Raw genomic sequence first — 17221 nt, 5'->3', positions numbered from 1 at the left:
GTACTACATTAATTAAGCATCACACATGCTCCTTACAGGTATCTCCAAGTCTTCTAAGGGATCTCAAACAATGGTCGACCCTATAGTTACAGATGACTGATCACTGAGCCTTAATTTAGTTCTCCTATATGGAGAGCCCAAGAAGAGTCCAAGTTTGTTTCATTAGTTACCTGTACAACGGTCTCCTCAGTGATCGTAAATTTTAAATGAGTCTTAGATAACCAGGGTTGGTTAGCAAGCTCTCCATAGTGATTACACTGAAACAAACAATACAGCTGCAAAGCTAAAACAGAGTGTGTAAGAAACAGTTACAAAGATAAATCAGACTAAACTACATGGTAACACTGGGATGGGAAATGGAAGAAAAAAGCTAGAAATACTCGGCAGCAGCCATCTATGACTTCTGTAAAGACTGTGTAAAGGAGATTCTCAAATTACCTTGTTCCTGAGAAATCAGCCAAGCGCATTGCAATGTGTGTTCTGCTCCTGGCAGAGGCTGCCTGCCCTGCTTGTGCTGGATGGTTTGTACTTCCGATAGCAGCCAGGAGGCTGTGATCACAGTGAACACCAGAAGGTTTTTTACATTTGGCACAGATGACAGTACTTTCCACAATACCTTCTATCCAGGGAGAAAAAAGCATTGATAAACGCTTGTAGATTAAACATGCAGACATCTCTGGGTTATGCTTCTCCCCGATTCACTCAAGAGTCAAACCAGGATGGAGGTATGTCTAATTAGTTTCTTACATTTGAAGGTGGCTTTGAAAACACAGAAGAACATCATCTTGTGCAAATCAAGTCTTAGCATTATATCTCACTATCCTGCTGTGCGTTTCTTTGACCTGCTAGACACCAAACATGGATTTGATTATGATAGAGGGAGAAAATTCCAGACAACTTTTTTTGGAGGGGACACACTTGCTCTTAACTGGGGGAATTCAGAAGTGAGACTGCTCACTGGGCAGCACTACCATTTTTCAGTTTTGACCTGTATTCCACGTGCTTCCATTGACCACAAGGCAGAGAGCTTGAGAATATTATCCTCTGAACATTTTCCCACGCGGTTAAAACAAGCCAAACATGGACTGATTTTTCGAGGTTAATTCTGCACTGGATTATATCTGTGCAACAACATCTGTCTTCAGTATTGTAAAATGGTATCGCTAGATCATTTCTATGTGATGGCTTTTAAAGAGATTTCACTGGTTAATACTTTACCATCCATGTAAACATTTATTAATATATTTGATACAAAAGAGCTGTTATTCAAACAGAAATCAATTCATAGGGGATATGCAAGGATTTTTTTAAAATTTAAATCTGCACTGCAGACCACATTCTTAGTTCAAATTAAAGTAATAATTTGAATGGTTGGGACAAAGGCCATTACCTGCATAGTATAGATTGACAAGCATTTGAACATTAAACACAGCATTCCCTCTGAGGTTATTTAAAAGCTTGTTGCTGTCCAGTTGAAAAAGTACATTTTCACAAGTACTGATGGCATTTGAGAGTTCATTACTGATCTGTATAAGTGTAATTTATAATATTATATTATATAATAATATTATTTTTATAATATATACGAATAATTTATTATAGTTATATGTTATAATATCTATGTATAATAAATAATAATTAAAAATTTATAAATGTATAAAATCCATTTGATACAAGAATTATTTACTTTAAAAAAAGAAAGAGAGGGGGAAAAGTAAATGTCTATAGTGAAAAACAAGAAAGAATTTGAAAAACAGAAGATGTTAGTTAATACTCAGAAACAGTTAACAAAACAGGGCCTTAGGAAAAGGAACGGAGGTCACAAATACATCAAGCTGCTGCACAAGATAAGCTCAAAAAGAACCAAATGGTTAACGAGACTAAACAGAAAATTACTTTAACTATGTGTGAAGTATCCTAATTAGCATACTATAAGATCCACCCAGGAGCAAAGAGAGCCCCCAGCTGACAAAATCCCTTCCCCACAGAATGAGGCCAAAAAAAGAACACTGTACCTTTAAATTGAGACAAGGCTTGTGAGAACCAGTGAAAATTACATGTGATTAAACCTAATCGTAAAGAATTGTTCAAAGTGTGTGAAGTGTTTTACTATGTGTTAAGAGGTGTGCTAGCTTTGTGGATTTACAGCCTAGCCCCCATCTTTGCCCAGACATGCGATAAACAAACATCTCAGTTCTGTGTGTGGATGGGCTCTTGCACACCAACCAGGTGAAGAACCCAGATTGGGGTAACACTGCTATGTATTCACACAGCGCCAAACACAAGGCTACCTGCACGTAAAGATGATGTACAGTCTCTAACCATGAGACACAACGGGGTGTGATTCTAGAATGTCTCCGGTTTTTTAATACTAATATTTGTAGTGATCATAATGGATTCAAACCGAGCAGAAACCTCAGTAGTAGTCAGAACTATCAGAAAACTCATAATAAAGCAGTAATTTTACAATCAGCCTTGTACATCTATAGCATGCTCACATTTCTGCCTTTTTGCGATTTTTTTTCTCCCTGAAAACTAGTTTGAGGAAGAAAACTGGGGATTTGGGGCTTCACTGGTGAAGCCAAAAAGAACTAAACAGCACCAGAAATACACTGTGTAGCTGGAAAGGTTATATGACTTTTTCTAGGGATGCTGGAATAGGGAAGGGGGACTGATGTCTCACTGACTCAGTGAAACAGCAGCTGAGTACATTTCTCTGCATGCCGAGACATGCAGTGGCACTAGAAAAGCGCCAGCAAGTCTGACAATCACAGTGTAAAAAAGCTTGGCATGAGAAAAGGTACCCAAAATACTTTCCTGTAACTGGGAGGAAAAAGCAAGAAAGTGTAAAAGAAGTGCTTGCATCACTTGTTCAGTTATATGAACTGCTGTGTTGCTGATGGCCACTTTTGCATTACCACCTTCATTTTTTTCAAAGGTGCAAAGTTGTTGTAAAAGTTAGCTTTGAATAGGGCAGAGGAAGGTTTCCTTTTCTCTTGAATCCATTTACCATTAAATTATAACTTCAAGCTGGGACTCTGATACCTGTCCGCCTCAAAGCCTCATGCTTGGTGTAACAGCAGTGTGTGGCAAGTGACCATCAGATTGATGCAGACAGTTGAGGGGCTAGCTACAAACCATAGCCTACCTTTTGGGCCTCCCAAAACATCTGCCTTCCACCACTACTAGAGGCAGTCTGGTGCTCACAGCAATAAGCTGTGTCACTGAAGCCAGGATAAGACCTTCAGGACTCCAATGACTTCCCCAGGGAGAAGAGAGAAAAAAGGATTAGCAGCTGAATTATTGCCAGTCGCAAATTAACATGAAAGCTAGAAACAAAAACTTAGTGGAGAAACCCAGCTGAAGACTGGTGCTAGAAATACATCCAACAGTGTAAGGTGGCCCTGGCATGTCGAACAACACAAATGCATCTGCGAGGGAGGCATTTGGCTGCAGCAGGGAATGAGAGAAGCTGCACGGCATATCAGTATTTTCACCTGCATAGACAGTGTCGAGATCTTGGTCTGGTTTATAAGTCATCTTTGAAAGAAAAAATAAATCTCTTTCTGCTCTTGCTGAGATACAACAAATGACATGTAAGCTTTCTTTATTTAACACAGATTATGTCACTCTGATGAGCCAGCCATCTGTATCAAGGTGTCCTACTTTGGCGTGTATGGTCTTTTCTAACTAAATATTTTCCCTAACGCTTACTTAGGTGCCAGCTTAATTCTCTTGGCCAAAGGGTAAAACAATGATTTTACTTAACAGCTATTTACTACACAGTTATGTCGTTCAGAGAGAAAGTTTAAAAATAAAAATCCTTTAAAAAATCCCTCCAAACTAGAACTAGTCTCATTGTTCACATATTAAGTTACAAGGCAGCAAATGCAACTCTTGTATTTCTGCAGAACAAACACACGAGCAGAACACACTTAAGCTTTTACTGGCCTTAAGCATCAAAACACACCTGTGGTTGAAATCCAGCAAGGTGACCTCTCACTGCTTACAGTAGGAGAGCAGGACCAGAGGACCAGGCACTATGCCAAAGCAAAGAAAGTGTTCCCTATCCTGGAAGCGCAGTCCCACTCTGAAACACAGCTCTGTGAAAAACAAATTTAGGACTTTCCCTCTTCTTTAAATCAAGTGGGCTCTCTCTCCTAGCTGCAAACACAGCCCGGAGCAGCTTGGCACTTCGCCATCAGTCAAAACATCCTGCAGCCCAGACCAAAGCGTTACTTTATCTGCACAACCCCAGGATTGTAAAATAGCCTCAGATATGTAATTTTTGAGTATGTGTTCACTAGTCATTTTTGATGCAAGGTTAAGGCAAGGTGCTAAGAGTTTCTAACATTTTGCTTTAATGCAGGAGCTATTTCTGATGCTTCACAAGGCCACATTGCACTTAGCTGTGCTACTGCGACGGAACTAACTTCAGCAAATAATTTTTGTGAAGGCATACTCCAAGCTGATAGTAGCAGGGACTTTATTTTGCCATTAACATCAGGAAATAGGGCATGAAGCACATATAGGAGATGCAAAACTGTTTAAGGAAGAAGATGACATTTTTACCAATTTCCATTGTCAAGGCCATATTGGAAAGATACTGTTGTACAGAAATAATTCTGAAATTTTAAAATACATAAACAGATACAACTATTTCAGAATAGACTTTTACTATGTCTCTTCGGCACAGCTGACAACACTAAAAAACCATCAAGATTCTTAATTCTGTTCCATCTGCCTGTTTCCCTTCCACAGGAAGAGATCTTTCTTGACCTTGACGGTTGTCCAGCTGAGAGTCTGGTAGGTAATTCTAGTTAGGAATAAAGCACCTTTGATGCAGTTTGTTTTATTTACAGAATTACACAGCCCTGCTTCTTTGAGCATAGTATAAATCAAACAGCTGGAAAACGTTTCTCTAAACACAGGTCTTTCAGCCAGCGCCTGATCCAAGAGCCATTTTGCAAGTCTTCTCCTACCAGATCTCCATAGAGCAATATATTTCATGCTCCTTACCACCACTGCATATATATCAAAAATATAATTGACACACCGACGTTACTGATGAGTGGTTACACAGCTACCGGCTACCCAAATGTGGGACAGACTGCTTAGACTGCCACAGCTCAGCAGTGAGGATTTGGTGACAGCCACATTGAGATTACTCATTAATGCAACGTGTACCTTCTCATAGCAGGCCCAGGGAGATGTTCGGGAGACCTGGGAAATAGGAATCAGTGGGTGATTTTAACCAAGCAAGGTCTTCCTTCAAGTGTAGCTGCCTGGATGGTACCTGATGACAAACCAATAGTTAAACAGATCGAACAGAAGCTAACGTAGGTGCGTAGAATACATTTTCTATACCTTCAAATCTCAGCCATACCTAAAGGGACTGGAAATCCTGCCATAAAAGCTTTCCAAAAGTGCACGCAGCCAAACAGATGCAGTTAAAGGGTGCGACTGTGTTTGTGGTGGGCTGGCTGCCAGGTGCCCACCCAAGCGGCTCCATCCCTCCCCTCCTCAGCTGGGCAGGGACAGAAAATCCACGGAAAGGGTCTGGGCGGAGGTGAGGGCAGGGACAGGGGCAGGGGCAGGGCGCTCGCCCGGGCAAAACAGGCTCGAATCGGGGAAAATGAATTTATCACCAATCAGAGCAGAGCAGGATCATAAGAAATGAAAACTGAGCCTTGACACACCTTCCCGCCACCCTGCCTTCTTCCCAGGCTCAACTTCACTCCTGACTTATCTCCCTCCTCACCCCTCGTGGTGCCGGGGGATGGGGAGTGGGGGCTGCGGTCAGTTCACACCTCGTGTCCGCCGCTCCTGCCCCCTCGCCCCCTGCCCGGCCCGGCCCGGCCGCCGCGGGGGCACCGGCCCTGCCCCAGCCCGGCCCGGCCCGGGCTCCTCTCCCCGCGGGGCCACGGGCCCTGCCCGGAGCTGCCCCGGCGCCGCTGCCCGCGGGTCACAGCCCCCTGCGGGCACCCCCTGCCCCGGCACAGTGTTGCTTTTCCCCTACGTGACCACGGGAACAAGAGCCAATCCTCATTTCCTCGCTTAAGAGTTCGGGTGCATCAAAGAATTTATTTTCAGTTCTGTGATGACATTTAACTTTTAAACTCCAGTTTAACTAAACTAACTGAATGCAACTTGTGAAAATATTTTTTTTGGCAGGGGAACAGCCATACACAGCGCTTCTCTGACAAATGTGACAATGCAAGTCGCCTTTTCAGTTGAGTGTGCCGTGCAGCTGGGGAGCTGGTGGGCAGCGGGTTGTGTAATAATAGCTGACAGGGAAAACACTCAAGAAGGGGAAGGATATCTACGAGCCTAGACAGAACATTAACGGCAGCATCTAGCACCAGTAAGGCTATTATTACTTTAATAAGATCCAAATATTCTGAAGAAATGTTTATGTACAGTCATTTCCTGCTGCTTAAGTGAGTCTGGGTCCCTTGTAATTGTGTTTCTGCTTCTTTCCACATCCATTATTACCTGTCCTGGTAATTGTGTTTCAGCTGTTTCCAGCACCCATTATTACCCGCAGAACTCCAGAGGCTTGCATATTCATGCAGCCTCTACTTAATACCAGGACACTAAGTGATGGTTTCACTATTGCTGTATTTAATTTCAGTAACTGGCCCTTTTTATCATCATCTCTGCCAGATAGCTAGCTATTCACCTGCAATTTGAATCATAAAAAGGGCCACTGCCTTAGAAACAACACTAGGTGGATAAATTTCCCTGGAAAATTAGGGCATCTCAATCAGAATGGAGAGCATTCCGTCCTACACCTGAGATGGATAATTAACTGCATATGGACAAATCACAACATCTGCATTAGATCTAAATAAAACCAAGAAGTAAGTAAAATATGTTGGGGGGGGGGGGGCGGGCGGGCAGGCTAAGGTAAGTAACCAAACAGCCTAGCTATGCATAGCTGAAGCTTGACAGACAAAAGCAGGAATGCATAAGGAATCCAAAATCACTTTGAGCAATGGTTGTTTCCAGGTTACAAGTCAGAACATGATTTTTGTTTTTCAGCGGCCATACTCAATCACTGCTTAATTACAGCCTGGGCAGCATGATGGCATTTAAAAACTCTGCCAGTCCAAACCAAAGCACAGCCTAAAGAACTGCAGGCCTGAAGAGCATCTAAGTGTGTTTGATGGTCATAGATTGAATTGACTGCTTTTGTTTGCCTTACCTTCCTACTGTAGCAAACAGCTCAGATCCAATGCAACTATACTTTAAATCACCCTGTAATGCTCCTATAAGCAACCTCAAACCAAAACCGGTTTGGATTGTGTTTGCTTCTTGGTTCCCCCCACCCCCCACCCCCACCCCCCTCAGAAACATTCAATAGCTGGAATTAGCTGTGCATGTTATTTACAACATTTCAGCCAGACACATTAGATGCGGTTGCCAGGATTTATCTCTTTTTCAGCAACACAGCAGCTCAAAAGCTAGATTTACTGCATTTGTGGTTCCACCTTCCACCTCATCTGCTCTAACTGGGGATTGCATATTGAAAAGGACATCCTCAGACAATCTGCTCTTATTGTTTCCCCTTGCACCCCCACGGGGTGACTTGGATCAGCAAGCTGATCTGCTAGAAAACTAACCCACAAAAGCAAAATACATGTTTCCGTAAAATCAGCTGGCAGCTACATGAGACTAACAGCAAAGGTGGTGGGAGCACACCACTGGGCAGCGCACAGCAGGACCCCCTTTGGACGCTGTCTGCAGTTGCGTCAAGTCAGGTGTAACCCAAACGCAAACCCGGCTGGGAGAACAGACCAGAACAGACCATCATTCTCAGGTTGCTCACAACTCTCCACTGCAGGCAGCAGGACAGCAAAGTGCCAAAAGCTACAACAGATGCACTGCATTGGAAAATACAGCTTGACATTATCATCCCACTTTTTCTTCGATACAGGTTTTGTTTGTGAAAAATGCTGTGCAAGAGGATTTTACTTAATTCTAAGTAATTTTATTATTATTATTACAGGACAACTTCCAGAGCTGCCATGCTCTATATTGGCATGAAAGTAGGGACCTTGTTCTTTGAAAAGTCTGGTTAAGTTATCCATAGTAGTTCTTCTCTCACCTTGAGATATTCCCATTACCTCAGGAGAATGCAACAGGAAAAAACAAGTACAGAAGGCAGGTTGAAAAGAAGCATTTTCCAAACTTAAACGAACAGCTATCAGAAAAGCATGTCAAGAAAGATTTTTTAAAGAGAGAACCCACAGTAAAAAGTTCAGGGCAGGAAAGTGGAAAATACAGGAAGTGGCTTGTAGGAAACAAACTGGGTTCATCCCTGTAGGGAACTTAAGGAGCTTGGTAAGGAGATCCTGTTTTGATTTCTGAATTGGGGTTACAGTGAAAGTTGAAGTATCATCTTGCATCACCACCAAAACATGAAGCAATGAGCACTTATGCCTTCTGCATAAAATTTGCTTCTGTCATCACAGTCACGCATAAACATACTTCAATGCCTGTAGAAACATAAAAGGAAGGGAATCCCAGAGTGCAAAGTGAGCTAGCTAGCGAGCCCACACAGCTCTGACAATTAAAATAAAATACTTTAAGATTTACATGCTCAATTAGCAAATTGTACATTAATTCTAGCTGCATTAGCTGTTCCTAATTGGACATTTTCTTCAGATGTTGTCATGAATGAGTGGTTTAGGTCATGTAAAGAATCATCATCAAAGGTGTTAGAGAAACAGCTTAATAGGAATTTGTGGGAGTGAGGCTTTACAAAGTTCAGTGGCAAGGTTCACCCTGTTACTTACTACATAGATAAATCACACAAAGAAGAATCAAATCTAAAATTAAGCTGAAATGATTATATGGAAATTAAGGACGTAAAAGGGTAAGGGAAACCCTCTGTTGAGTCATGAAGTTCAGAGTGGACCCCCTTGTTCTCTAAACTCTTAATAGAGTTTAGGTGCAGCTAGATCCAGTCTTCATCTCAGACCTGGTCAACGGTTTACATGTAAAAGATGTCTAAGGCTTGTTCACAGTTTAAGGTTGATCATAGGATTTTAGCAGCACTTAGTCATTAACTAGTTTATCATTCACAAAGTTAATCAAGTAAGATTTACTACAGTCATAACTAACTTAACTACAGGCCCAAGATGGTAAAACTTACATTTATTACGAGGTACCTAAATCAATTCACACACGCATGCACCAAGGATCAGATGTATACAGAGAGATACACATATAAATGTACAAAGGTATACCTGTTAAGAGTTCCCCCGGAGTTCAGCGATACACGTTGAAACTTGGCGTTTCTCAGTGGGCAAAGGGCTGAGCCTCGAGGAGCGGGGCTTTCAGCTCAGGCCCTGCCACCAGCTTTCGACAACGGTGCTCCAAATTTCACAGACTTGGGAGTTTGCGAGCTCCGAGAAGCGTCCCACTCGGAGGGGGATGCTGGTCACAGCCCACTGCAGTGCAGGAGAGTTCAAAGGGCCTTACTTTGAAAAGCAACACTGTTTATAGCGTCGGAGACAATGGGGTTTAGTTAACAGCAATTTTCCACCCTAGCCGCAATGTGAGTCTACGATTACTGGAATTTTTCAAAACGTGGTACTGCACCACTCTGATTCAGGTAAGGAATGCTCCAAGGCTGGTTAGGGGGTGCCATGTTTCAGATAAGGAGCGTTTCTGGCACAGTCAGCGCTGTTCCCCACCTCAGCCATGCAAAAGTTGCTGGTGCAGTCAAGGGATGCTTAACCAGGCAAGTTGTTACACAGAGGCTAAGGCCTAGTGGGAATTCCTAAGACGGTAGAGTGGCCCAGGGGAAAGGGCAAGATGCACCACCACAGATGGGAATGAAAATAACAGTAAGGATTATAAGTGACCTTCGGAAGTCATACAAACAGCTGATTTCCAGGAAAATCAACAGGTCCCTAGCCTGAATTTTGAGTCCTACAACGTAATGAAGAGTTTATTTCAGAACACAACAAGAGACATCACCCAAGATAAAGAAAAAATTGTTGCAATAAGAAAAAACTTGGATACCTGATCCGACTGTAAACAAGCAGATTTTCCTGTTTGGGAGTAGGATTGCTTTTAGCCTGGAAACTGCAGATTTGAGTAACACCTGAGCTGCAGGTACAAAGTTTTTAGTTTCATTCTCCCACCCTGATGCTCTCAGTAACCACATAGGGCAGCTAATCTTGATCTTACTTGACAGAAACAGGTATCAAGTTACTAGAATCCAACAGGCAGTCCGGAGATGGTACGCCTGGCCACACAAGTACCACACCAAGTCACGTCCATTTACCTGGCCATCCCCCAGGAACCAAGACACTGAATTTGGCTTGGTGCCCTCCCCACAGAATTGTTCCTCCAGCTCAAACATCAGCTATCCTTACCTCCTCTGCCCACTCCTTTCCAAGCTAACACTTTCCCCACCAGGTAAGAGTTCTGCCATGCTGCAAATGCTGACAAAAAGCATTTGTCACAAGTTAACTTTACTATAAAACAAGATAAAGGACTGGAGGCTATGGGAAGGGTTTTGCCTCTCCCACCACTCCCCACCCCCACCCCACCCCCCAACTACTAAATTTATCCTGGAAGACCACATATAGTTCTGTATATAGAATGCTCTTTTTAAACTCAAAATAAAGTTCACTAATTCATGCCCTCCCTGTTGCAGAAAATGAAGTCCATCCCACATAACTTCTAAACAGAGTTTTATGAAAACCTAGCTCCTCTCCTAAGACAGCACCAGGCAGTAAATACTGCATATAAAGTTTCCAGCTAAAGATTAGAATGAAGGTAACCTCTGGTGTGACGCAACTAACCCACTGTAAGACACTGTAAGAGCCAGTCTAAAGAGAACAATATTGTCTCAACATTGCCAACAAAGACCTGGAGATGGAATGTGCTCCTCATGGACACCGGGACCCAGTGACCCTGAAGGAGAACTGCACGATACGAGGAGTACTATGCCGCTCCCTGATACCCGGCACTGGAAGGAACAGCTACGATAAGGCCACATAGCAGCTGTCCAGAAGATGGATCACAACCGTTGTCGTAACAATGAACCAGAACATGCGTGATAACCTGGCTCGAGAAGGCAGAGACTGACAACAATCCACGGGCCAGAGGAGGAGCAAGGTGTGCTGCTTGGCATAAAAGATGACTCCTGAGCAACCGAATTTCGGAGATCTTCCCCACCAAGGATCCCGACGATCGGAAGGACCGGTGGGATGCTGCCTGGACCTGGGACCATAGGGACGCCTTGGACTATAATCCTCTTTCCTTTTCTTTTTACTTTATCTTTTCTTCACGTTCTGTCTTTCTACTTATCACACACCGCTTTACAGGCAAACAATAAAATTGTGCTGTTTGATTGAAGCATAACCCCTTGGCATGGTCGCCTTGATTTTTGCACTTCAAGATCATAGTGAACGAACCATCACGAGTCCACTGAGTGGACTGTGACAGGCATCCACAGCAGGAAGTATTCTGCTACCTCCTGAAGAAGTTATGCTTCCATACTTCGAACGTGAATGGAAAAAGCTTTAACTGGAGAAGAGATCAGGAGGCCAAGTTGGCTTCAAGTACCTTTATAAAACACGTATTTGCATTCCAATACGGTGTGCATTGATAGCTGAACATTTTCACTTGTGCACATAGTCTTAAATCAAAGCCAAGTGGTCCAGTACCCTCAGTGATCTTTAGAGAATGTGGGTGAGGCAGAGGCACACCTTGTGTTACAACATGACCTGGCACTCCACAGCCTGTGCATAAGCCATTGCTGTACGAAACTTCAAGAACAAGTCTGTTGCAGTCTTGTAATATTCTCTTTACGAAATATCCGAAGTGGCAGGATTACTGAATGTGTGATTTGCACTACTGCTGATTTTGTACAGAAGCTAGCAGTTTGTAATCTCTGGAAAAAATCCAATGTTTTTGATTTGTACTCTATGGCTTACTGTGACCACCCCCCATTGCATGCTCAATACACGTTTGGTTTGAGACATACCATGCTGTAGTCATTTCAAGAGTTTACTTAGTTTAATACTGAGAACAACATTCCCCCTTGATATGGTGGAAGACAAGTACATTGCTAAGACTGAAATAAAAAGTGTTTAATAAACCCTCAAATACTGACATTCAGTCGACACTTTGTAGACTACCTTGGTAACTTAGTCACCCTACCATACTGCACTGAGCTTTCCTCTTTCCTGAGCTGACAGCACTTCTCTAGTAAGTATAACCTGCAATAAGTCAAATAAGTCAAAACTGCACAGCTTCCTAACAGTAACACTCTCTAAAACCCAGCATATAACTAGAAAAGCCTTGTCACTTCAGATTGCCAAGTTCACTATGATTTAAAGCATAATTTGCAAAATATGGCCTTAAACATACAATCTCATTTCAGGACAAATACATCAAAGTATATTTTATTGATATTTTCCACTACAGACAAATGACAGTATTCAAAAACCAAAACTGTAAAGCTTCTAGCTTGCATTCAGTGTAAAAACTCAGAGGTATAAACAGAAGCCTGGAGTAAAGATATTAAGTACATTTCCAATCCCACAGTGCAGAAAACCAATAACAATGATATTTAATCTACGTAAGAAATATCCCCATGTTCAATTCCACATATATGTTTCTCTTCTATAAAAACTTCTGATAACTTATGTACAAATAAGATGTCCAACATCTTATATTCTTTAATATAAATATGTAATCTTCATGACTGAAACATTCTAACAGCTTGATCAAAAGTATAGAAAAATCCATTTAATATTTTTTCTAATGCAGCATTTAAAAAAATGCTTGAACCCAAATGACCTTAGAATGATAGGCATTTCTTTGCCATAAAGATGCATTGCTCATTCAACATGCAAAGTACTATTGCATACATGAGTCAATTGAACTACAATAATAAAGTCTGAAGGACGTGTGCTGGACAGTCCATTGTAGCAAGTGCTAGCTGTATGTTCATATGTATTACAGAAGAAAGCATAAGTACTAGTATATTTTTTAGATAAAATGTTACAAACTCAAGTATTGTCCTCACACAACTAAGACTTAAGGCAATTAATTAAGAGTTGGGAAGCTTAAGTTTGGCATAGTTGCATTAAATTCTCCCTCTTTCCCCATCAATACATTTACTTTAACATATTAAAGTTTATTTTTAGAGGGCTGCTGATAAAATTTTTGCTACACATTATTAAAATGACTCTCTGTGTGAAATGATCAATCAGTAACCCAGTTTAATATCCCCATTTACACAGAGCTGATACAATTTAAGCAACAGTTTCTCCACCAGCCAAGTTTTCCAACACCGACTTCTAAATTGGTATGAGAACACAGAAAATATTCAATGTCTATGCTCTCAGGGTAACTGATTTTATGACTTGCATCCATTCTTGGTGTATTCTAGAATTTTAGGGTTTAAAATAGATTTGACAGTCAAATAATATTCAGCTTTACAAAGGAAAATTATCTGCAGTAAAAATACTTTATATATATAAACATACACACAGTAGATCAAAATCAACAGGCATTTCTTTATGGCTTTTTTCACTGAGGTACTGTTAAAACATCCAGCAACAGGATGCAAATGTTCATATGGTATGAACGCCACATTCATAAGCTGTAGGACCAACTCATGACAAGTAGCAACTGACTGCAAATCCAGCTTCATTGCAGGATTATAGAAAAAAAAAAAGTTTTCCCTTCTATGTAAGGGGTCTCAGTGCAAGCTACAGAAAGCCTCAAAGGCAACTGGCATAAATGGGGAAGTCAAAATGAATGTCTCGCTCTATTAAAAGGAGAAAAAATACTCATAGCAAATTAGAATCTCACAGTCAGGCCAGTTCTTACAATTAACAGCAAACATTTGGGACTATATTCCAAGGCAGCAAGGACGTATAGCACAGCAGCCACGCAATAAGACTTGAAATGTGTAGTTAAGCTCTTGCATCTGATCCTTAAGCTAAGCTCATGCACAGGCTTAGAGCAGCCAAGCTGCTATTACAATACCACACAAGATGAAGTGCTGCAAGTCAAAAGATGAATGCTGTCAGAAAAGATGATGTTGACAAGCACATGACTTCAGTTGATGCCACAACAGACTGAAAACCCCTGGTGACCATGAGTTTATTCTTCAGCTGTACCATGCTTATTTGTGAATGCACATTTAGTTGCACCTTTCCCTGTTTACATGAGGGGAAAATGCAGACGTATTAAGTTCCTAGTCACAGTATTTCTAATCCTAGTACTCTTAGCATAAGGGGTTATGTTAAGATAGTAATCATTGCTATATATGTTTAGTATTTCACCTTCACATCAGAAAACAGGGTTTTTGTTGTTTGTTTTTATTTTTTAAACAAGGTGGCCATATGTCTACACCAGCCTAGATGCGTTTTTATTACAGCTATGCTAAAATGTGTTGCTGCAATAAATACTGTAAAAGTGAAACTTAAGTTAAAAATATGCTCAGTTAATCACGGCAACTAGTTCTTTCCAACCAAGGGGTTTTTAACCCTACAAACCCATTAAACAGGCTACAAATGGTTGAGTGAGTTTCTTATATGAAGACACAGCACAACATTTAAAACTTGGGAGCTCAGCCACATACAATTCATACTCTGATTTATATACACTTTATGGCATATCAGCACTTAGATCAACAAATTCATCATCCCTCTTGACCAAATCATCTTCATCTTCCAAGTCTTTCCAGGTGCTAGTGGGTAAAGCTGGTTTGATAGACTGTCTCTGAAGTAAAGCAAACGGAAACAAGGATGACAAACGGGCAGAACTTCTCAGCATTGGAACACAATGTACATCTCTGGAAATAGCTTGACTATGCTCTTCATCCATCTTCACCTGCAAGCTTTGCACTTCCTCCATCAAGTCCAAAATCTTGGCAGCTGTAGCTATTGTACCACCACCATGAAGCTGGGCTTCAGGAATCCATCGTAAATACCGTTGCGCCCAGACTTTTATTTCAGGGCCATCGATGCGAGGTAACAGAAGACCATGATAGTCAACAGGTTTACTATGCCAGCTATCATAAAATTCCCTGAAGCTATTAGGAGGTTCATCTGAAGAATTTATGAACTTGCCAATTCTTTTACCCAGAATGTTTTTAATTAAATGATCAGTTTCCTCCCTGAAAAATCCTCTCTTCGAGGAAGATTTTGTTTGTGTCAATGGCAAAGAAAGTTGCCGTTGATGCTTTAAGAGGAAAGAAGAGAAAAATATACTGAGAGAAACATTGATGGGACTTTAGAGGAAGAAAAACATAATTTGTAATCAGAAAATACTTACAAGCAACAAAGTCACTTAAACACTGCCACCACTTTGCTACATAGTCTAAGAAGTATTACTTCTCAATGGATAATACACCAATACTAAGTATGCTGTGTGAAGTACTCTCAGACACATTCTCTGCACTAACTATAGCAATGAAGTAACATGGAATAAAGTGCTTTTCTTTGAAAAAGGAGAATTCTTTGCATACATTCAAGTACTGCAGATTTCCAGGTTTAGTTTAAGCTGCCCACACAAATCAAGACCACTTGATTTATAGCCAGTGGTTCCTCATTGCATCCCACTGCGTAAGAGTTCTGATTGAAGCTGTAGATCATACTGAGAATGTCTCACCTAAGAAGGCTTTGTACAGAACAGAATTTAACCCACAGGGATGTTATAACCAAAGGTGGCTACTTCAAACAAGCTTTTCTTACTGAATTTCTGCTACTTTCCAGTAATGAGGTGGTCCACTCATAATCTTCACACCCCAGACAGTTTTTGCTGTTATTAGTCCCCCTCCCCCTCCAAGAACACACACACATTCCAACTACACTCAAGACAAAATTAGGGAGGCAATTATAAACCTGCTATGTACTTCAGTTAGGCACTCCACAGAGCAACAAAATAAACTCACTTCAAACATGTCGGTGCAACTTACCTGGATGTTCAGTCTCACGAGTTATCACTACACTTGCACAAAAGTATGAAGGAAAAACCCCTAAGTTCACAGCTATGCACAGTAAATGTAAAAAAGTGATTTATAACCAAGGTGGGTGCAAATTGTATTCTGAAGATCCAAGGTGAGTTTGTGGCATACGTGTATTTTATTAAAATCTTAATTAAAAAACCTTGTGCCAATAATGCCACTGTGAGTACATTTGAAGTACAAGTTGTGCAAAATATTTTTATCATTTAAAAAAAAAATAGTTAGGCAGCACATATCTTACTTTGAAACGTGAAGTTTTCCGCTGACTTTTATCTGGTTTTGGCTTCTCCGCATAAAGAGGGTTGTTCAGGAAAGCCTGGGCCTTAGGGTCGAACTGCACAGACCAGTCCCACACAGTAAGAAATCTGAAAGGACCACTTTGTGTCTTGAGGCTTTCACCACTCTGCCAGAACAAACACATGACAATTACTACTACTAGAAAGTAACTTTGACCAAGTCAAGGTGAAATTAAGAAGCTGGCTTTTCACAGAAGAGGCCACAGAGTTGCAACAACACTCATGACTTCTATGTATTCAATAGCTCAGCAATGTTAGCAGATACAAGGGAGTACAGACACAAAGGCTATCTATATAATTGTTCTCTAACTTCAGACAGTATTCTGCTTCAACAGTGCAATTAGACAGCATAAGGAATGCCTTCCACAGCTGAAAGCAAGATTAAATAATAAGGAAAAAAAGAAAGTTTTGAAAATTGGGCAGGTTTGAATTCTTCAGACACAGGGGGCATGTTAGGGTTGTGGAATAAACTTCTCCAAACTCCAAAAGTTAACTGCAGCTATGTGGTGCTACCAGTTTAAGTTTTGTGATCAACACTTCATGTATATGCAAGACTGATCTTTACTTTTTCAGTCTGTGCAGCCTTGCAGAGGATACTCCCATTGCTTCCCTCTTGTTAGGCTAGAGAAAGCATGAACCAAACAAATCAACATCCAGGAAATGCTGACTTTGGAACACAACTATATATTATACAACAATTTCATAAATAACTTACTATGGGTAAGCAGGATATTCCTCTTAGGTTAAGGAGCTCCATTTTCACTGAAGAGCAATAAACATGAACCTATAGCCACACATATATTCCCGAGTTATCCTCCTTTTGTCATCATAAATTCCTAAGTCCCGAACTTGACTTCTTACACCCAAAGTTGTACTCATTCACCCTTCAAAGCATCACTCTTCAAATAAGCATGGA

At 41.1% G+C, this 17221-nt stretch overlaps 1 protein-coding gene across 1 annotated transcript in view; it reads right to left on the bottom strand.

The window, feature by feature from the left end:
• Positions 1-12415: 12415 nt before the first annotated feature.
• MTMR12 (myotubularin related protein 12) overlaps positions 12416-17221 on the bottom strand; it is a 43246-nt gene continuing 38440 nt past the window's right edge. The window contains exons 15-16 of the mRNA XM_056324795.1: positions 16251-16412; positions 12416-15225 (exon numbers count right to left, since the gene is read on the bottom strand). Coding sequence (XP_056180770.1) covers positions 14650-15225; positions 16251-16412 — 738 coding nt within the window. The 3' untranslated portion in view covers positions 12416-14649. The remainder of the gene's footprint in view (positions 15226-16250; positions 16413-17221) is intronic.

This window comes from Falco biarmicus, chromosome Z (assembly GCF_023638135.1).
Source record: "Falco biarmicus isolate bFalBia1 chromosome Z, bFalBia1.pri, whole genome shotgun sequence".
NCBI lineage: Eukaryota > Metazoa > Chordata > Aves > Falconiformes > Falconidae > Falco > Falco biarmicus.
The sequence above is the reverse complement of the archived record's forward strand: the minus strand, read 5'-3'. Positions and strand labels throughout refer to the sequence as shown.